This window comes from Melospiza melodia, chromosome 3 (genome assembly GCF_035770615.1).
Source record: "Melospiza melodia melodia isolate bMelMel2 chromosome 3, bMelMel2.pri, whole genome shotgun sequence".
NCBI classification, from domain to species: domain Eukaryota; kingdom Metazoa; phylum Chordata; class Aves; order Passeriformes; family Passerellidae; genus Melospiza; species Melospiza melodia.
The window spans coordinates 43,703,427-43,726,458 of NC_086196.1; the positions used below are offsets into that span (position 1 = coordinate 43,703,427).

Below are 23,032 nucleotides of genomic sequence, written 5' to 3' on the forward strand. Positions count from 1 at the left end.
CGCGGGGCAGCCGGCGCCGCCGTCTGTCCGGCTGTCCCAAGGGCGCTGGGGGGCAGCTCCCCGGGCCGTGCCCCCCTCGGCGTTCCCGTGTCCCGGGGAATACGGGGCGGGCAAGCCCGGCCGAGAGCCCGCGGAGCCGCGGCAGCCCCGAGCCGCTGCCCTGCCGGGCTGCCTTGCCTCCCGGGCCGGCTGCACCCGGCCGGTCGGGCAGGGCAGGCGAGCGGCAGAGACCGCGGGCAGCCGGCAGGGAAAGTTGGAAAGGCCTGGGGGAGAGCCGGGGCAGGGGGCTGGCAGCGGGGCGGCGGGCGCGGAGGAGGAGCGGGGAGAAGCCGCACCGGGAGGAGCCGGAGGAGATCTGCGGGCGGCGCATCAGGCGCCTCCGGGGTAGAGGAGAGGGAGGACCCGGGCGGGGAGCACCGCTCCGGGTACCGGTGGCCGGGAAGGGAGAGCTCCGGCGGCATCCGGGGAAGGCGGGGGCAGCGCCGGTGACCTGCCGCAGATCGGCTCATCCGCCGCCGGAGGATGCACGGAGCGCCGGCCGCCCGCACGGCCCCGCCGCCGCCGCCTCCTGCCCAGGGCGGCTGCGGACAGCGGCGGGAGCGCCAGCAGAGATAGGGGAAAGAACGCGGGGAAAGTTGTGCGGGCCGGGCGTAGGGCTGCGTGCCCCGCTGGGGCAGGAAGGCACCGCCGGCATCAGCGCGGAGAAAGTGGAGCTGGAAAGCAGTTTCTGGTCTCGCTGCCAGCGAAGCGCATTTTACCAGCTTTACGGGGATGAAGGGAAACTGGGAAAGTAACTCGGAAAAGTGAGTGGGATTTTCTTTTTTTTTTCCTTCCCTCTGTTTTGCTCCTAATCCGAAAAGAGCCGTTTAAAAGGAAAGCAAAAGCCGCCGTGTGCGCCCGCTGCTGGGAGAGGCGTGGGAGAGGAGCGCACTGCACACCGGCACCCCTGCCCACGCTGGGCGAGGGTGCGGGATCCTCTCCCCCGACACCATCGTGTACCAAAGCAGCTACTTACAGTAAACAGATTCATCATACGACAGAGAGCAGGAAGGTGAGACAGAAGCAGAAACAGAAACTAACACTGAAAGGAAGAAAGAAAAAAAAAAAAGACAGCGACTGCGAATTACTTCCAGAGAAAGTGGGTGGATGTTGTGCAGCAGCGACCTGGGATTTTAGGGGATGCACCCTTATATTTTGCTTCTCTCCAGTCCGAGCCTCCCTTCTCCGGTGGCAGAAAGCGGCTGTACTCGGTACAAGAGGAGGAATAAGCAGGAGGGGTTCGGTCAGCAGCGCTTGCGGTGCCCTACTGATTTGCTTTAAGGATTTTTTTTTTCCTTTTCCTGGTGGATGTTTTCTTGACCTTGATTTTGAGACCTCTTACTTGCATCGCAGTTTTTGTGGCTTTATGTCCTTTGGCGAAAAGTGGAAAGGGGAAGGCTGGCTTCAGTGCTGAAAGTTGCAATCGTTATTATTTTGGAGCCAGCATGTGCACCAACATAGTCTACGAGTGGCTGAAGACCCTGCAGCTGCCCCAGTACGCGGAGTCCTTCGTCGATAATGGCTACGACGACCTGGAGGTCTGCAAGCAGATCGGCGACCCGGACCTGGATGCCATCGGCGTGGCCGTGCCCCACCACCGCCGCCGGATCCACGAAGCCGTGCGGCGGCTGAAGGAGGCGGACGAGAGGGCGGCGGGGCTCTACTTCACCCTGGAGCCGCCGCCGCCGCCGCCCGCCCCCACCGGGCGCTGTCCCCGCCGGGCGGGGGGGCCCGAGGAGCCGCGGCGGGGGGCGGCCCCCAGGGCCCGGGCCGGCGGGCGGCGGGGGGCGGCGGGCGGCGCGGGGCTGGTCGCGTACCCCAGGCTGAAGCTCAAGATCATGATCCGGGACAAGCTCGTCCGCGACGGCATCAACCTGAGTAAGCCGCCCTACTCCAACAAGGTAAGGGCGTCCCCGCCGGCCGCCCCCCCAGCAGGAGCCGTGGCTGTCGGGAGTAGCGGGGCGGATGGGCTGGGGATGGGGGTCCAGCAGGGCCTGCTCCCGCCTCTGCCATGTGCCGGTGCTAAGTTTCTCCAGTTGTGCCAGTGGTGTTTTGGAGGGGATTTGGTAAGGATTGAGCACCAGCAAGGTGCGAAGAGTAGTGGGGCCAACAAAAGTCAGATCCACCATCACGTTCTGGCACTGGTGGTATGGCATGGTGCTGTGTTTAGGTTTTGCCTCCCTTTCTTTTCATTAACTGTTCCTATTAGTCTGGTTTAGTTTGAGGTGGGAAAGTGGAAATTGACAGGATGGTCATAATGGTTTGGGCGTTTCTTTGTCTTTTCTGCGAAACTTTTCCATTGTGTTCAAGAGGGATGTCTTCTCTCATCTTTTGCTAGTGGTCCTGTTTTAGTCAGTTGCTGTTGGTGAAATGGCTCCTGAAATAAGCGATCATCTGGCTGGAGGAAGAACTCCAGCAGCTGAATCCAACTGTTGCCTGGATTTATTTGCTGGAATATGGTAGTGATTGGTGAATGTCAAAACTATTCAGCAGGCTCCAGCACAGGTCAGCCAGTCTCCAGGATGCACAGTCTGCTGAAAGGCCAGAAAAGGGTACATCTCAGTAGAGTCCATTCCAGGCTGATGAAGCCTCAATGTTTACCTAATTCTTATCTTTTGAAAAGCTGTAATGCAAGATTCATCAGTTTTGGAAGTTGGAAATTGTTTTGTCTGAAATTTTAGGTAGATTTCCTGCTGAAAATGTAATAAGCAGAATAAGTAAAACAACAGAATAAAATTAATAATACCGTAGAGAAGAAAATTATTTGTGAAAGAAACGAAGGTATTATAATGTATGGGGGTTTAAGAGTTCAGGATGAAGTGCTTCAGAGTAGTTTGATAACCCAAGTTGCCTATATTTTCTTCAATGATTTGAAGTGTCATTTTTCAGAAAAACTGAGCAGTTGATATTGACCTTCAACTTGTGGGTACTCTTTCTCTCTGAAATGCTTATGAATGTATGGAGGCAAGTGATGGGGAGGGCTGCAAGTCTGGATTTACAGAATTAAAATTGAGAATGTGTTATCTGCTGTCATGGACATGGCTGTGAGGATAATGGGTAAAATTCAATTTGGATAACATTGTGAAGGTGCAGATAATAAAACTACAAATTTCAGTATTCCAATTTTTTAACGTCTTGGTGACAGAGGCCCATAGTCACTTCTCAAGTACAGCACAGTTGTCTGGTTTGGGATGCTTATTTGTTCCCTTTTTCTGAGCTTCTGGCTGAGGATATGGTAAAAGACATTATGTCAGATTTAACACTCATGAACATAAGTACAACATCTTCCAAAAGTTACTGTGTCATTTTGCGGAGATTCTTTTCCCTCCAGGGTTTGGAGTAACACATCATTAGATTGAAATTACCATTACACGTTTGATATAAAAGAAATTCCATGGAAGTTATGGCTTGTCAGTGTAGCTGCACCACATTACCACCTCCACAGCTGTGTTGCACTTTTCCATTTGACTTTGTGTGTGTTCTTAGTTAACAGTTCAGTCTTTCCAAGTGGATCATCTGCCTTCTCTCTGTGGTATTTTAAAGTTGTGTAGAAGTGGCTCTTTGGGACAAGGTTTGGTGGCAGACTTGGCAGTGCAGGGTAAGGATGGACTCAGTGGTCTTACAGGTCTTTTCCAATTTAAATGATTCTTTGATACTTTTCCACAGGAATTGTAAAATTTATAAGATGCCAGCATATGACATCAAGGCAGTTCAAATCCTTGGCATTGATTTCTTCTTTAGCTCACTTTATTTTAATTTGATGAGTCTGATAACAATGTGGATTAACTGTCAGGACAAGCTTGACTTACACAGAAAACATTACTTAGCTTAAATTTTTTAAAATCTAAATGTCATGTTTTGAAATACAAAGAGAAACAAAGTTTATTTTCCTAGTTTGTTTTTTTTTTTTTTTTCAGGCTGAGGTGTCAATGTATTTATTTTGGATAATAAATGCATATAACATAATTTTTTTCAGTAACAGAAACATTCTCTGTGTGAATCACTTCACATTGTAGCAAGTTGTAAGAAAGCATAAAGCTGGCAAGATTTGAATGTGTGTTGCTCAACATGCATTATTCTGAATGCCACCCACTGTAGCAATCTATCTCCAAAATGGCTTAAAGTAAATAGCAGAAGATCATGTCACTGTACATTATTCATTGGGTGTTGTTTAGAGCAAGAAAGATGAAATACTGTATTTTTGCATTTGGGAAAGAGCCATATTATAGCAGTGTCTTAAAAAAAAAAACCTAAAAACCCCAAACTTTAGAAAATTGTGTGTATAATTTAGGCATTAGAGTTTTATATAGAACATACAGCATATGTAGACTATACAGGCTTCTTAATGTCAAGAGGAACTGAATGTATTTTCTGCAGCACACAGGACTGAAGAATCAACTTGAAGTTAATGTCATGGTTTTTTTGTATACATTTACTAGTCATCCTTGTCATGTGGACATTCTGGAGTGAGGCACTAGACCACTATTTGACAACTATTTGCATTTCTGGTTGTGCTGAGCTGCATACTAGTTTTCCACTTCCATGGCTTACATGGAGAATGCCATCTTTTCTTCTTAATATCTATGCTTAGAACTTAGTGTCTCTGAAAGGAGGACCCTGCTGGTGTGTATATGTGTGTACATGTACATATGTATATGCATTTGTTCCCTGAGGAGTACTTCTTGGACTCAGTTAAGAAGTTCTCAAGCAAGATTTGGTGTTTTATTTTAAAACATCCCTGAGAACTGGAAGTGTTGCTCCTCTGGCTTCTTCAGAGTCTTTTGCTAGCTGGCTGGGCTGTAAACATACCAAGAGATCAAAAATTAATATTGTATGTGGCTGTGGAGATGTTAAAAGCATCCTTTTGCTGTCTTTCCTTTTTGCTGTAGTTTCAGATGAAAGGTGGAACAACAGAGTTGGCAGAATAGAAACCTATTGCTATGGTAAAATTTAGTTTAACTTAGTTTGATTTCAGTCAGCAGAAATGGCTAACAGCTACTTTGCAGAGCTTAACATAAATCCCTTAAAATTGGAATTGAAGCCATGTGTGTGGGTGACTTCAGACACAGAGAATTATCATAAGCCATCTTGATTATTTCCATGGAGAATTTGTATGAGCCCTCACCTCCTTATATTGTATCCTATGTGGATTTCAGGTAAGCCAAGGAACGTAACAGTAACTGAGGAAAGCTGCAAAGGAGTCAGATTTTGTTCCATGTTGGTAATGCTCCATAGTACTCAAAGCTTTATGTTTTAGTTTTTTCACCAAGCTTGCTATTGCTGGCTGGTAGCCTTAGGAGTCTCCCATGTCTAAGAAACTTCTGGAGGTGATGGGATTTAATGCCCTTCAAAAAAGAGCCCATGACCAAGTGAAACTTTTTGTCATCTTGAAACATCTAGCTGCTCAAAAAAATTATCTTTGATGGTTATAATTCTGTCATTAATTAGAAAGTTAATTATGCGCAGTGTAGAAAGACTTTTGACAGTCTTTTACCCCTAGAAGTTTTGGGAAATGAATTGATGGCAGAAGGAAACCAAAATGAGCATACCCCCTGCATTACAGTGAAGGTGAATGTATGAAAACACAGCACTGATCTGAAATAAGGGAATCTGAAAAGTATAGCCATGAACTTCACAAAAAACACTTTTTTCTTTGGTAGGCTTATTCCAGAATGGATAATGTCCATGCTGGGTTTGCGAAGAAGTCACTAAATGTCACTGTGGAAGAGGGAGCAGAGGAGCATTCAACTCTGTCAATAAAAAGACAAGTAGGGTACCTTGTTGTGGAACATGCCAAGAGAAATTTAGTACTCTATTTATCTTGAACATAGATTAAGTGACATTTAACAGTTTAATGTAATTTCATTATTATTTCTAATTGAAATAAATGGCCTGACCTCTTTCTTGAGGAACTTTATTCAATTTTTCATCTGCATGGAATTGCAAGTACATTAAAAACATACTTGCATTAAATCTCCCACACCAATTAAGATTATTTGCTTAGCCTCAGTAAAGTTATAGTCATGGAGATTTCCATATTTATTAGAGAGAATAAAACTGTAGTATGACATATGTACATGTACATGACCTCATTGTCACTCACTGTGCTCTTCATGATTATCAGCATGCTTGGAAAACAAACTAAAAATTCAGATGCATGAGATCATAATCTCAAGAGTTCAAGCAGATGTAGAAAAGTTAAATGTCAGATCCAAATGAGTATCTGCTTAAACACCCAAACACGTTCTTTTTAAGTTATGTGCTGATAATATAGCACAGATTTGTGGTTCTGATTAAGTCTTTGTTTAATCCTTGCCACTACAAAATGAGGAATATTTCACAAAAGTTAAGTTTTAAGAGGTAAAGAAGACAGCAATTCTACTTTGAAATACACTGGTTCAAGCTGGGGCTGGGATAATGTAATCAGTACTTTAGATATCTACAGAAGTGAATTCAGCAAATTAAAAATATTGTGCTTTGAAGAAATGACAACACTCACCTGTACTGGAATTAAACATGAACCTTTTTCTAAAGACCTGGCTGCTTTAGAATAACTGCATCAACTCTGATTAGCAGAGCGTTCTCAAATATGCCTTGGGGAAAGCTGCCTATTGACAGAAGTACTAGTGCATTAAGTAGTAACAATATTTTCATGGCAATAAATTAGCAAAGCTACAGGCAATGTTCAGGAAGTGAAAAGGTATTTTATATAAGATACCACGGAATTTGCCTTTGACTTCACAACTCTGTTTTCTTTTAAAGAAAACTTAGCACCTCATATATTTGGCAGCTGTTTCAAAGTCCCGGTTTATTAAACTCACCAAACACAAACTGGAAAAGATCTTCCAATCAGCCCATCAAAGCAAAATGTTTCAGAATGTGAACAATACAGTACTATATTGTATTTGCATTTGAATTGTTCCTGAATATTTTAAAGTGTATTCAATCTCCTCTGGAAATGTTGAATGCAAATCTTCATGGATTTCATTATTTTTCAGTTAAGAGGGATGGAAGATCTCATTAGGGTACATTACAGGTGGCATCCTGAGAGAGGATAGCATCGACTCCACAGCTTTCTTTCCCCCTTTCCACAAGTGTGTTAAGAGTAATTTCTGAGCTGTGATCGAGGTGTGGTCTGGCAGAGGAGTAGTGTGGGACTGAGCAGCTGCCCTGCAAGGGGAATCCTTCCCACATCCTCCACAAGGCTCTAAGTTTGAAGGAAAAGCTAAACTTAAAGGTTCCTGGCAAAAGAGAAATGCCTAGCCTCTGGCAGTTCCCCCAAAGGACTTGATTCTCTCAGAGCTCTGTAGTGCAAAGCTGAACTGATTTTTCTCACCTACCGTGGGGTTTTGTGTAAATACTGCACCTCAAGAGGGACACCACCTGTGTTGGGACAAAAGTCTGTATACCAGTTTCACTTCCATGCACTGATAACCTATCTTGTTTAAAGTTTGGTGATCATACATCTTTCTGAAATGTAAATGCATTTTAAGGAAAATATTTATGTTGATAACTCTACCCCCATAGCTTCTGCCTCTGCCATATGTAGGATGATTAAGCCCATATACACAACCACATATGTGGAATACAAAAAAATCCAAGATAATTTCTCACTAAAGAAGTAATCTTGTGAGCCATGTTTCTAGTTTTGCATATGATCAATATTAAAATCTCACATATTCCATGATGTGGGCAGCTGTGTCACTGATTTCTGATGTGGAATTGAATAATTTGTTTAAAGTCATGACAGATTTTAGACAGATGAGGCACTGGGACCCGCTGCTGCAATGTCTTTGTCTGTTGCCTTAGGATTAGGAGTAAACTTTACGTGTAAGTAACAGAAAAGTGATCAAGGAATAGCTGGTGGCCTGGCTGCATGGCAATTAGTTATGCTTGTTAATTCTCCACGTTAATGACACCCTGTGTGCATATGTCATTCTGGAGGGTCCCTATCCACTAAGGTGTATAGATCCAAACATAACCTGAAACATGCTAACAACCATTACAGAGTTTTTGATAAGTGCAGCAGAGAGGTTTGAATTGACAGGAATACTATTATTATAGATTAGGAATAAATTTATTATATCACTTACAGGAACTTGCTTACTGGTTTGAGACTCTTCTACAGCAGAAGAGGATGGAATGTGTTAATACTAGAATGTAGGTTCAACGTTTGAATTTCTTGCTTTGTCAGTTTGAATGAGCCCCTCTGCTTGGTGTTTGACAAAGCTATCTGTTCAATCTCTTTGTCTAGGCTAATATGACATCTCATATTGATGTGCTTATCTTGACAAATGTGGTGGCTTGTGCGCCCTGCAGGAATCGTCTTTTATTAAAAGAGCACAGCATGGCTATGTTTAGCACTGCCACGTTATTTTGGGAATGGCTGTGCAGCAGGAAGGGGAGATTCGGGTGAACCTTCCATGACACTGGCAGTCTGTGAGCCAAGCTGACCCAAAACTGTCCCCAGTGACTCATCCAGCCTCTTCAGTTTGTTACTGCAGATAGTAAAAAACTTTTCTTATGATTTTGCAAAACAAAAAGAAGTGGCGTGTCACGTGAAACACAAGTAGAAGGGCCTTCAAACAGTATCTCATCTTCATTCTCACAAACTCAGCAGGATGGGAATGACAGTGATTCATGCCTCTCGTGGGAGCCCTGTTCTTCCAGTTGGTCTCATTCCCAGTGAAGTCAGTGGGGGTTTTGCCAGGGATTTCATTTGATGCTGCTTTTTGAGTGAGGTGTTCAAATTTAAATCAGCTAACAAGCATATCCCTACAGGCTCTAATTGTGGTGGTGGACAAGAACAGGGCTACATGAGTTTAGAATGATAAATACAACAGTAGCATGAAAAAAAAAATCAGAATTTTTCTAACCTTTAAGTATCACCAATAACAGCTCAAACAATAGTGGGGCAGACTTTTGAACACAGATATTGCAGATCTGTGCTAGAATAAAAGTTTGGTAAATATTCTCTGAAATCTCCACCAATGTGTATTGGTCGGAGGTAGCATAGTTATTTACAGTTGTCCTCTCAGTAACTTAAAATCAGGGAGAAGTAGCAATAATATATGGCAAATAAACCTTATAGGCAGGTACAAATGTATGCCTTCTACACATTTGGGTTTTTTTCCCAGAATAATTGCGTTGGTTTTGAGGAAACACATCCTGATGCAGGCATGTGGTGTTATCAATGCATATGATGTCAATCTTCTGGGGAAATTAAGTCTGGTTCTGATGTCTGTGCCTCAAAAATACATGGTAAACTAGGCCTGGTTAAGAAAAGAGATAAAAGTCTGGGGAAAAAACTTTTGCCTTTCAGTCATGGGCTAAGGAAAGCTTGTAATGTTTTCTTTTCCCAGAGTTAGTTTAAGTGGCCACTTGGCCATGCTTTCACATGCACAGAAGGAAATATTTTTATTAGGAGAAAAAGGCATTGAGAACTTCAGTGGCTGAGTTCTGTAACTAGGCTATTCATGCTGTGTAGAAGGCCAAAAGCCAGTATAAACCAAAAACATAGTAAGTATATTCCATAGAGGAAATAACAAAACAACCTCCAGACAAAACTAGGAGTGTGTGCCATTTTTGCATCAGTGCCCTTAGTTTGTGAATAGAGAACTTTGTTGGAAGTGGTACCTCTGCCTTTGGCTCCACATTTCCCAGCTCTTCCCAGACCCTTCTGTGTACTCCAGAGCTACCCATTTCCTGATTTCTCCTAAATTATCTCCCCAAAGTCTGCCTCAAGACACACTATCTTCTTCCCTAAAAACAATCTTTTTCCCATCCAAGAATATACATCTTTTGCCTTTGGTCTTCCTAACATTTTTTTCTCCTATTCTGCATTCTGGGTGAGTTTCATTGCACCTCCCTCTCCTGCTGCCCAGTGTCTCAGGCTGCTATTTGGATCCTTTTCTCTCCTCCCTTTTGTTCTAATGAGAAGAGAAACTTGCCCGCTCAGGAGAGCAGGGCAATCACTTCCCTGCCCATTGTGCTCAGTGTCCCCAGCTGCCTTCCCACTGACACAGGTGGCTGAACCCAGGTTGTTCTCATAAAATGAAAGCTTTAAACTTAGATGTTAAAAATTTCAGTCTTAAAACTGCCATAAGCAGCAGTCATCCAAAGTCCCTCCAGTCCCAGTTTTGTGGCAGAAAGAAGGGATTGATCTAGGAAAAGGAGGATATATAATAGCTTTTGAACTGCTGTGTGGGACTGCTCTGATCTTTTTGAGGCAGGACTCAATGTATTCTTAAAAAAATGAGTTCTAAGCTCAAAACAAAATGCCTTCAATGGAAAAATTTTGAAAGGCTTTTCTTTTTTGCATAATTTTCTAGTTCAAATAGTATGATCATAATGACTGCTTCTAATTGCAGCGTCTCTGAATTCTTGTCCCTTTGTTTTTTGTTTGCCAAAATGTTTTTGTTGAGATTTTATTTAAACCTTTTCTACTTATAACTGCTTGCATTGTACTGCATTAAGAATTTTTATACAAAGGCATCTCTGACCTCTTGTTTACCTCATAGTTAAGGTCCCCCCCTAAATATCCAGTAATTAGTTTAGCAGGGGTTTTTCTACAGTTAGGGAATGAAAAGTACCAGAATAAAGAATCATCAAGACTACCATAGGTCTTTATGTTCTAGCTCCTAAGATAAAAATTTCAACCTAAATATAAGGGCAAATGGTTATTTCAGCTTCTGAGTCTGTATTCTTTCTCACATCACACCAAATGTCAAAAGGGGATCTCATTTTAAAACACTAACTTGTAGAAACTAATGGTGGAAATTGAAATTGCTAACCAAGAAGATTTGTTCCTTTTAAGGTATTAACACTTAAAAGAGAAGAAAACACCAAAAAACGAAAAGGGACTGAAAGTAATTTTGATTTAACCTGCTGTTTTCATGTGAAGAAAACTTTATTGGACTTTCCTGTGATAACTTCTAAATAAGATTTTGCCAAGAGGATGTTTCAGAGAGAGCATTTTCACATGCACTTGGCATTTGCACAGTGGTAAAAATAATGCTCTGTAGTTTGTGGAGCAGGATGGAGCAAGAGGAAGTTTGACAGGAATACCACTAGCTGGTTTCTGTCCAGCTCTAAAAATTGCACACAGTAGGGACATACTTCATAGAGCCAATGATTAGAAGTGATAAAACGTGTATGTGTCATTGCCAGTAATGTCAAAACCAAACAAACCCCCCAGTTGCTCATTTTATATCTCTTCAAGAAGTTATATTTGTATCCCTAGCAAAGGTTAAGGCAAAATTCTTCAGTATTTCTCAGGCTTGTGGTGTAAAATCTCCTAGTTTGAAGCAATGTTGAAAAATTCTGTTTTCAGTAGTGTTTTGGGTCCTGATGCAATAGTTCCCCAGGAATTTTTTTTTCTCTTTGATAGAAATGCATGCATGTGCTATCAAGTGAAAGGAAGGGAGCTTATTTGCTATTAGGCTGATGGAAATCAGGTGAGCCAGACTTGCTCCTAAGTGCTCCCAGGCTGGTGGCCTCAGTGCTCATTTACCTCTACTTTATAAATATGAGTAGAACTGCATAACCTTGAGCTGGTTGGGGTGTTTTTTCAAGGGAACTTTGCCTGCAATGACTCTTTTCATAGGTAAGTTTTATGCATGTCTTTGAAAGCAGGGATTATCATGACAAGAAGTGGTCTGAATCTCTTGTGAAGGTTGTTTTATGCTAAGAGTGTAGCAAGTATGTACTGGTTTGGGTGTTGTGCTGTTTATAAAACATTGTATCACTGCTGAAATTGGGTTACTTTCCTATGAGTCTTCAGTAGTGGGAATTAATTCACCTCTATGAGAAGTTGTGAAGGTTTGAGGTATTTCCCTAAGGAATTGTTCCATCATAGCAATGGAAACACGTAAAAGAAAATTTATATTCTTAACTTACGTATATTAAAAAGAACTGCTTATGCAACCACTGGATTCATTAAGTCAATTCCTATGGTGTCTATCAGGAAATATGCTGTATATCCTTCCTCTGTTTGTGTGTGATGGGTTTAGAAGAAGCATGGTTTTGTCTATGTTTTTATAGAACTTGTTTTATAGACCTCTCAGTGGCTGAAATTGATGTAATAGTTAATATTATTGATCTCATTTTGGAAAATAAGGCAGAACTTCCTTTGTGCTGAGTATATTTCTTCCTACAGGGACAAGGAAATGAGTATCATCTTCTCAATAATAAATAGCAGCTTTGTACTTACAATGAATATGAATTAAATGCAAGGTGAAGGTAGTGAAGGAATTTCAAGGGCTTATTTTTCTTTTCTTCCCCTTGTATCTCTTGTCATGTTTGCAATGGAAAAGTGTCTTTCTCTAATTTGAATTTGCCATACAACTAGACAAGAATGTGATACTTCTACTTAGCCCATTCTATCTTTAAAATCTTCCTTCCTTTTTGTTATTGTTTTTCCTGATAGTTTGTGCCGTATGAATATATGCTTCATGTACTTGATAGTTTTTCATTTCATAGATGTCTAATTGAAAGTTTGTGTGTGTTATTTCTAGCTAAGAGCTAGCTTTTATTTGCCTTCAAATCAATAATGGTACATAAATTCTGCTCTAAATGTTTAGAGCTGGCATCCCAAAAGTGACTTTCAGAATGACTCTGTTGTTATCACTAGCACCTTGCTGCTTTATTCAGCCCCTCACAGTGCTCCTTGGTAGTTTGTTTTTTTTTTTTTTCTGCTGCTCTTTTTTTTGTCTCCTTCTCTTTTTGATCTGTCTTCCTTTATTTTAGTATGTGTTTGCCTTGCTAAGTGTTCCATTTACCAAAAAAACCCCCTAATTTTCTCTAGACTCTTTCAGATAAGTATCTGATTAGTAATTATCTACTAGTGGTTATGTTTATCTCATGGACAATAATAAGCTAACAGAGAAATATTTATGGCTTTAATATTACATGGGTTTAGGGGCACATATGAATATTTAAAAGCATTACAAAGCCCCATAAAACTAGGACCTGAACAGACTACAAAATTGAATTTTTGTCTTGCTGTATTTTCTTGTGGTCTTCTCATTAGTTGCTTGAAGGTGAGACCTACAGAATATGTAATTGTATGATGGTGGATAAATAGCTCTTAGATAGAAGAGGAAATTTCTGCAGTTTTCTATAGTAGGGTTTTCAAATTAAAAGCATATTTACACTAGATTCTGTCAGGTTTGTAGGCTGTGGCCATTACTTCCATTGTGTGAGTTAGTGGAAATTTTGCTATTGATTTTGTTGGGAATGAACTGAGGGTTTTGCCAAGGAGCTACAACTGTGCTTTCAAAGTACTAAATAAAAAATGTTACCACTATGGTTTCTGGTTGAAATCTTGCCTAGATTTAAATGGTTTTTAAAACATATTTTTATTAGCTGCTATTTTCACGAGCTGGTAAAGTCCCTTCTCCTTGGAATGAGCTGCTGAGATTGTGGGTGCCCCTCCCTCCTCTGCCTTTAATGTTGTCAGCCAAATGCTGTTAAATAAATCTGTATTTTTTTTTTCTGCTTGTTTGCTTCTTTCTCTTTCTTTCTCGCTCTCACCCACCCCTCCCCTAATGCCCACCCACTCCTTTCCTTTTTCCAGTTTAGAGGCTCTTAAGTTGTAGCCTGTCAAACAGTCTGGTGAAATTCTGGATGGTTTTCCATTTTTCAGCTAGAGGTTAGGGAATAGAAGATGTTGTCAGTAAGAATGAGATTCTATTTTTTGGTACATCAAAAATATTGACAAGTCAAGAAGTGGAATAAACTGATAATTATGTTATAATTATCTACTGATGCTGTATCTCTTTCAAAAGAATTTTTAACCTATTTAAGAAGAATAACTCCATATTTTAATTATTGGTGCCTTACTAGACCTAAACTGCCTGTGAGGAGCAAAACTTGAAAAGGTGATATGAGCTATAGTAAAGAAACTGCAAGAAAGCCAGACTGAGGAAAGAAGGGTTTCTGCACTGTGGGTTTGTATCATGCTGTTCTGGAGCTGTATGCCCCAAGGATGAGATCACTCTGACTTTGGTGAAGGGGTGGGATTTGTTTGGAGATGGGTAGATTGGTTTGCTTTTGTCTGGTCAATCCTAAAGGTGGAAATTTTACTGACATTGTTACTAATTTCCTGTTCTTTTTTAATTTAAAAAGTCGTGTTCAGGGGAGTTTTTGGCTGTCTGCCCACGTGCTCCCTTGCTTTTTCTTCAGAATCTATGCTTTCTGCTCTCTTTTCTGATAAATACACACATTTTTTAGACCTGAGCCCATTGCTTGTGCTCATGTAGACCATCAGCCTGAAAAAAAAAAGTCTGAAAGGGTATGGGGTATGCTAATAACACCCTGAGGATATTTTCTTTCTATATCCCCAAAACTATGTATAAAGAATATTTAAACCCGGCTTTCCAAATACTGTCAGTGTCTTTTAAATACAAGAAAAAAAATGGAAAAGAAAAGCATATTTTTTTTTCAGAGGTTCATGTTTAAATCACAGCTCTGGATGTTGTTTAGACAGCTTGCAGCTGAAGAATGTTTCTTGCAGTTTTATATAAGCTTCTTTTTTTCCCGTGTACAAATAAATGGTAGTGCTGCATGGAAATGTGTATTTCTAAGTACCAGAAAAAGGAGTGAAAATTGTTCAGCCGTTTTCCATGTGTTCCCTTTCAATGTATCTAAGATTTGTCCAAGCGGATGTTGCTTGAGTTGTAAAAATAATTCTCTTTGTGTGACATCAGATCTACATAAGGAGTTAAATGTCCTTCTACTGTTCAGCTAACTGGTAGCACTAACCTGTAAGTTTTTGTGACTGAAATACTTGTCCAATACCTTTGAGTAGAGGTGACATACGGGTAAGTATTTTTTTCCTCAACTGTAAGCTGGATTTTTAAACTGGTGACTGACAAGCAGTTGTATAACTTTTCAAAGGTCACATTACTGGTGATCTTAATCTTGGCTATTAATTCTTTGTCAACACTAAGCTGTCTTTGCTTTTACATTTTTTTCCTGAATCTTCCATGCAGCAGTTTAACTTGTTACTTCTTGCCATGTCTGCCATGGTCATGAAGAATAAAGGGTTTTATCTTCTCTTCTGGTGACAAGCTTTAGCTGCCCAAGGATGTTACTGAGTTCTGCCTAAAGGGGTCTAATTAATAAAGATGGTTAATCAAGTCTTCTTTTAGGTTTTACTTGCTAGACCAATTCTTGTTCTTTCAAGTTTGTCCCCTCCCTTGTTGGACTTTAGGGCTCTGGATGTTGAATCCCGTTGGGGCCTTGCTGGTGTTGGGCATAACTCTTTGCAGTTGATAAATTGGTTTGTTTGCCCCTATATGGCTGATATCCTTTTTTAATGCTGTGATACTGTGGATTCATGCCTTGGATCCACAAGGCCCTGAGACCCTGGGTAACAGAACCAGACGTTTATTTTACATCATTGGTGTATGCAGTGCTTTGTGGTCAGTGGTGCTTTCTTGCTGTTGTCCCTGATGAATAACATTCCTGTATATGGAGGGATAGAATGTAAGAAAATAAAGATAGTGCAGAAGGTAGTCTCACACCTGAGGAGTTGCAGCTGTACTAATCACCAAAGATTAGGAGCAGGCCTGCCCTTAACAGGCCACAGCTGTGTCCAGTTAGAAGAGGAGTGCTACAAAAGAGTGGGTTAGCTGGGCAAAGAGGGAGTTGGGGTTTGTTGGTTGTGCTGTGAAGAGAGTCGGAGTTTGTTGGTTGTGCTGTGAAGGAGTTAGTGCTGTGAGGAGATGTCCATGAGAAATCACTGAGAAGGTATGGGAGCTTTTGCAATACAATGACAACACCTGTATATTTTCCAGGCTCTCCCTCCAGTGTAAGCCATTTGGTAGTCTAAAGCTGTTGTTCTATACACTAATGCTCTATCCAATTGCATGTGGCCTACTGATGTAAAAAATTGTTTCTCTACCCAAATCAGTACTAAAACCAGTGATTGTTGCTGTAATGAGGATAGCCCCCTGCAACACTTATCTTGATGTCTCTTGAAGTTTTTGTTTGTAAAAATACATTTTCCCTATATTTTGTACTCATTTGGTACTTTGATTTATACTGTGCTTCTCTAGTTTACTACTCCAAATGTCTAGTGAAACAACTTCAGAAAATATAATGAAGTTAGGATTTTTGTCATCCACTTACTTCCTTTTTTTGTGGCAATTTATTGTCTGGTATACCAAGAAGTTAGGTTGAGTTTGACATAATTGATTCTAGACAAGTTTGGGTTGACTATTAAACATCCTGTCGCTCTTGATTAATGTAACAGAAGTATTTTTATGTGGGAAGATTAATAAGTATTCTCTGTACAGCATAAAAATCTTGTTCCAACAAAATGCATTTGTTTCAACCTTCTGTTATCTTCCTTTATCCAAAAAGTCACTGCTCTTGGTCACTTGTACCCCCAGTTTTGGGCAAGGGTGGCATGTTTTCTTGCTGAGCAGCAGCCCGTCTCCTTGCATGCAGTCTCAATTTCCCCCCATGCTGTGATCATAAATCCAGCCTTGTAGGCGAGTGCCTCTGCACAGCTGTTAACCCCTACATGGATGGCAGTGTCTGTCAGACAGAGCCACCTGTGTGTCCTCTGTGTTTCAGCTCCTGCTGGTTTTCTAGTGGCTAGGGGAAACTGAGGTAACCTTGTTCTCTACTTTAAACCCTTTGTGCCTGAGTGGGATTTGCCTGTAGGTGCCACAGGAATGTGTGTGTGCAAAAGGAGAGTCTGCAAAGGATTTATCCACAGTATCATGAAACATTGCACAGTAATTTAACCATGGGAAAGGATGTGCTACTGAGAGGAATCGAGTTCATGGAAAAGCCCTGGACAGTTCAAATGCACAAGCAAGAGAAAAAAAAGCCAGAAATGTCACTCTTGTATTTCCTCAAGCCTTAGCAATGGAAGGGATAAATGAGAAAAATCTCTGTGTTTGCATCTCTGTAGTGCTGTATATTTTAGTCCCTACTTGTATAATCAGCAGATCTTCTGTTTAATGCAGTGGGAGCCCATGCAGTGTCTTTGAATGTTGTCTGCATTATCCTCCTAATGGACTGAATGTGTTTTGATTCACAAATGCTGATCTTAATGAGAAAGGGGCAAGCTGCAGCATACAGGAGATTTTTTTTTGTGCTTAATTGTTGAGCCACACATTCCTCTACTTATGTGAACTTGGGTGTTTTCAACAGTTTATTTTTAAATAGTAAACATTCTTAAATAAATACAGTTTATTTTTAAATAGTAAACATTCTTAAATAAATACTGATGTTACTCACTTTCACCACACAATTCCTGAAAACGAACAGTTCGATATACTGCTTTTAAGGGAAACATTTGGAAATTGCTTCTAGTCTGGAGCTTTGGGGAAATTAGGAAATTACTTAGAGAAAGTTATAAATCTGTGTAAAAGGGCTTTTAGATTAAAGAATACTTTTTCAACCATGACTGTGGCTCATAATAAGATGTTATGGAATAGAATGCATAATCTGATCCTGTAGAAATTACTGTGTTGAAGTTGGGAGATGAAGGGGTGGGTGGGGAGGGAAGGGAAAGAAAGGATGAGGAGAGAAAAGGAAAAGAAAAGGCGAAGTGCAGTTTTTATCTTGTTCTCTTCAGATTCTATCCCTGGAGGTTCTGCAGGAAGGATCTGCAATTTGTCTCTTACTGGATTTTTTTTTGCAGTGTCATTAGTTGAGGAAAACCCTCACCAGAATAAAACCCAATTTTTATTGCACGCTAAAATACACTTCAGTGACCAGTTGAACCAGACAGTGATATCAGTATGTAGATGTGGAGGAATGTTTCTGGCATTGCAACTGGTTTATTTCTATCAGTCATCCTAAGACAAGCTCTGCAAGATCCTCAAAAGTGCTATTTCTGTTTTTTTTTTTTTTTTTTTTTTAATAGAAGCTGTCTTCTAATTTTCAGCCTACATTTATTGTGGACTTGCTTTTCATATTTAAAAAAATATGAATGACCTCTTTAAGTAGGTTATTGTGTAGCAATAGAACAACCCAGACTCAGTGCCCTGTGCATTTTCTCCAACATGGGTGAATCTCCTTGCATGAAGAGATTAATTGCAACAACAGTCTCCATGTGAGCGATAACCCAGACTCACAGCACAGTAAGAGCAGGTCTATCTTTTCAATGCCTTTTTTCTGATAGCTGAAATGAGGAAAGCTCTCCTGATCTCTCTTTGTCCAAATAGTCCACAACCATAAATATTCTGATATCCGTTTCTTGCTAACCTCACTTAATGTGGATTTGTTTCAGAATTTTTAATTTGATAATGTCTAGGATACACTTTCATCTCTTCAGAAACATTAAAGTCTTTTCCTGCTATGAGTTATTTAATTTTCCTGAGTTCCTTTCCACCTCTCCTAAAAAAAGCAGACATTTCTAGAAGCAAACTTTCTTTTTATTACTAAGGAAATGCAGTAGATTGGTCAAGTTATGTGCAAGCATTTTCTTTTTTGTTTCCTAGGTTTTGTCTTGTTTTGTTTTCTCTTTTTAAAATTATATACAGTGTTTTACTACTTTGTGGAATATTCTTGTACACTGGTGTAGGTGGTAAGTTATCCCAGGTGTTACTTCAAGGTGTGTCTTAAGTTTAATTACAGGTCCAAACTGTGTGTATACCACTGCTGACCTTTTCAGTTTTTGCTTCTCACACTTAGAGCAGGTTTTTTTTTTTTTCAGTCGATGAGTTTGGTAGCCACATGTATTATATAAACAAGCAGGGGTGCCAAATCTGATCCTTCACATTTTAAATTTTTTATTTACATATCTCAAAGCAACTGCTACTATCCCTGTCCCTACTGCTTTCTTAGATAAAGTAAATGTTTGTAAAGTCAATTTTGCAGGGCTGCAATTCTTGGCAACAAAATAATTTTGAACACTGGTAAGGGAATTTATGGATTTCAATTATAGTTTGTAGTATATCATAATTCTAGTTTTATACCCTGTGCAGTTCAGTGTTTTGGATTTTTAATGGGTATGGAGCAGTAATCATAAAAGTGATTCAAAATGCACCCAGTAATTACAGAGATTTTCTGTTGCTTTGCATTAAAATGATTATGATTTACAATCAACGAAATTGCAGTCTGTGGTTTTACTTCAGATACTCATGCTATTACGCTGCTTATTAGTTATGGTCAGTGATTTAGAGCTTAAGAGCTACACATTAGAAAGCTGTAAAATTAGTTATTCTTTAATAGATTATAACAGTAAATTTAAAAAAGACTTTATATTAGTTATAATCTTGTATATTAAAGAGTACACATGTAGCCCTTTGTATCTCCTTTTGTTGCTGGAAATTAACTTCAGCTGAAATGACTTAGATGGACTGCAATAGCCAGAGTCATGCACATATGCATGTGGGTTCTTTCCTCTTTGTTTCTATTATAGTCTAAGAGTTTAAGGTTAGCTGCCAGCCTCCTTTCTGTTTGGCATGTAAACTAAGTACTGTTCTTCACCCCTTCCCATCAAACCCCAAATGCATATCTAGGTATATACTGAAGTTCTGAGTACTTAAATCATACAAAAAGAAGGAAGTTCTAATTTACTTGCAAATTATTTTAGAATGCCTTTTGAATAGAGTAAGTATATAGAGGAATTTTGCTCACATTTCTTCTTTCTGTCCACTTTCTCAGTTTTCTGTATTTTTTTTTTTTTTTGTACCTTCATGCATCAAAACTCAACAGACAACTACCCTTAAGTAATGTTATTTGAATGGATCCTACAAGAAAAATGAAAAGACTGTTTACAATGGCATGTAGTGACAGGGCGAGAGGGAATGGCTTCAAACTGAAAGGGAGTAGGTTAAGATGAGATATTAGGAATAAATTCTTTACTGTGAGGGTGGTGAGGCACTGCAAACCATTGCCCAGAGAGGTGGATCCCTAATCCCAGGAAGTGTTTCAGGCAGGTTAGGTGGAGATCTCTGAGCAACCTGGTTTAGGAGAAGCCTAGAAAGGTGTCCGTGTTAGTGGGGTTGGAACAAGATGGTTTTTAAGATCCTTTGCAACCTAAACCATTCTATGCTTATGAGTTGGGCTTTGGGAACTCCCAGTTAAAGTTGTTTTAGAAATAACATGTTTCTTGAGAACATTCTTGAGCATTAGCATAGAGAGCACTTTTCTGTTCTTATTAAACTTGGATTTTAACTAAGATAAGATAGTGATCAGGGACATTAGCAGTCAAGTCACGATGTAAAATGTACTCCTATAGTTACTGATTACATACCTGTTCTTTAGGAATACTGAATAAAAAACTCAAAACTAGAGAGGTTTCTGAAAACTTGAATGACAGTGGTTTATTTCTACATGCTTTAATGCAGGGCCTTTATTGTTTTTGAACGATAGTGTTACAAGAATAAACGTAGTATTTTATTTTAGCTTGTGTTTTATGTGGAATTCTACTTAAGGTTTCAGTCACTGTGTTGAATTAATGCTTGTATTAATACCACTGATGTAAAATGTTCTTAAGAATGGTCTTTAGAAATTTTTCCATATTAAGATTCTTATCAGAAAATGGGTTTTGAAGTGCAACAGAGATCTAGTACTGGTTGCTTTGGGTTTTGCACACTCTGGCAGATTCTCTCCAGCCTGGCATCTTGTTTAGTGGTCATGATAGGGTGAAGCAGGGTGTATTGGGAATTGAAAATAGCAACATTTTATCTTTCTTTTCTTAAGGACTTAAGTACTTGTAAAATCAAGCAGGAGAAATGCCAACCAAAATTGAGCTTGAAAAAAATTTTTGTCATAGTCTATTTCTATTTGTGTTTAGAGCTTGTTGGATATTTTTTGGTTAAAATTATGCACCTGAAGTGTTCCATTTATATTCTGCCATTTTGAATGAACTTTTGATTTCTAATGAGACTTGGCCCAGGCTCCCTGCAGAATCTCTCTGATCTGTAAAGCCTCATCTGTTCATTTTTCCTTCTCAGCTTCTTCACTGGAGGATCTGTGAATCCCTAGCTGGTACCCATCCCCAGTTTCTGCAGCTGATCTCTGATATATTTGTGACGGCCAGATGGGTGTCTAGGGTGTAGCCAAAACTCCAGTGTTTGAAGCCCAGAAATTGTCAGGATGAGGAGGAGTTTGCCTAGGAGCCATTTATCCTGTAACCTTATACTCATAGCTACTCAGTGAGATTGCATTCTTGCATGACTAGAGAAGCCTTTTGCCTAATTTGGTTTTAACTACTGTACTTTCACTGCATTGGTTGTAGTCTGTATTAGAATAAGGCTCTCATTTTATAAGCAATTTAAACAAACAAAGTCCCAAATCCAACCTTTTTATGAGGCAGTTAAAATTAAATTTCTACTATCTTCGTCTTCTCTGAGCACAGACACACACACAGCTCCTCTTTGTGCCCATTGAGAAGCTTTTATTTGGATAAATCCTGTGATGTGGGCAAGTTTATGGTCATGTGAAGATGGGTAGCAAATGGAGATGGAGTAGAGGCAGAGATGAGGACATAAGTGATGGGGGAATTCACAAATGCCTGTTTACAGTCAGAGTTTGACTCTGCCTCATTATACTAGGTGACCCTCTGTCCTCTGCACTGTAGATTCATGTTTTGTGAGCAGGATTATTTTAGCCAAGTATTAACTGGGAGGGGTACTGAGTGATGGATGAGTAGCCAAGGACCCTGACAGAGTCCTTTGCTCAAACAAGCTTTTCTGCTATTTGTCAAGAGAATTCAAGTTTGCCTGTTTCATTATAGCTCTGTATTTGTGGAAATAAAACTGTTGGGCAGTTTATTTTTTGATGATTTGTACAGTAGATTGTGTTGGATGGGTTAATACTTGCTGCTAGTAATTCAGTGGTTTCTCTGTTTAGATTCTCTTTTCCATGTAATACAGGAAGGACAGAAAAACTAAGACCTTAAGTTTCCAATAAGTCTGTAAAGCATGAACATCTGCTGGAGTCATGAACTGTGTATTGACTTTGTTTGGTCACAGGGCAAAGGCAGCTGATCATGCTCATCCTTCTCTTAATTCCTTTGTCAAATGTCGCTACAGTTCCATGTAGGGAAAAGAGGCATTTCCTTAATGAAAAGGAAATAAGATAAACAGCAAGCAAAAGTGAGATAGACTGCTAGTATGCATACTACAGCTCTTAGTTTTATTTAATCATAATTGTCAATTGTCATGTTAAATTCTTTCTTGCGAAGATCTCAGTACTTTTTTTTTCTACGAAAATACAGTCTCTAGTTCTAGTTTTACAGGCTGTTGGCCTTTGACCCTACTAGTTACCCAAAGTGAATGTAGGTCAGAGTTTAAATTTGGCTGTTTCTTTTGGCAGTTATTTTCTCTAGCCTTATTTGAATATTTGCTTATCCACCAAATATTCATATTATATTTTTTGAATAGGGTCTTAGTGTTTTTATGCAGCAAGATGCGAAGAAGGTATACTTTGCAAATACATTTTAGTAAGCCAGATTTCAGATGAATCTACCACTTGAAGCTCGGCCTAGCAATAGAAATTGTTTGAGGCCTTTGGACCTTCATGGGGCAGTAGTAATCTGTAGCTAATCTTTATGTTAGCAAAATCAAAGACTATGTTAATGCATATTTAACCCTGAAATACTTTTACATATTCAATCCCTTTTGGAGTAGAATATCATGTAAAAACGTGTATTATATCCTGCTAATTCTATTTTGATGGTTTAGCTTATAAAGCTTGAATAAGTTATTTGTGGTCTAAAAAGGCAAGACAGACCCATGATTTTTTTTGCAATCATGACCTCTGCCTGCACAAAATCAAAGTGAGATTGTTTCAGGTTGAAGCTTCCTAGATGATAGCAGCATTTGCACAGTTCACACTTGGATGTTGACTCTGAAATTCTGCGGGGAATTTTCTGGACAGCAGGGCACATATGTTAGGTAGATGTACAAGTTACACTTTCACTGTCCTGGAGCTGAGCTTAGTCTTTTCAATTTGTTAAGTAATGTTGAGTCCCCTGAGCATTTCTCTCTGTGGGAGTATGACAGCAATAGTTTCCTGT

The 23,032-nt window shown here is 40.0% G+C and overlaps 1 protein-coding gene across 2 annotated transcripts in view; it reads left to right on the forward strand.

Moving 5' to 3' along the window:
- Positions 1–692: 692 nt before the first annotated feature.
- The window catches only part of LOC134415750 (SAM and SH3 domain-containing protein 1-like), a 525,301-nt gene continuing 502,961 nt past the window's right edge, over positions 693–23,032 (forward strand). For both annotated transcript variants that reach the window (XM_063151546.1, XM_063151547.1), the window contains exon 1: positions 693–1,940. In XM_063151546.1, the coding sequence (XP_063007616.1) occupies positions 1,485–1,940 (456 nt within the window). In that variant the 5' untranslated portion in view covers positions 693–1,484. The remainder of the gene's footprint in view (positions 1,941–23,032) is intronic.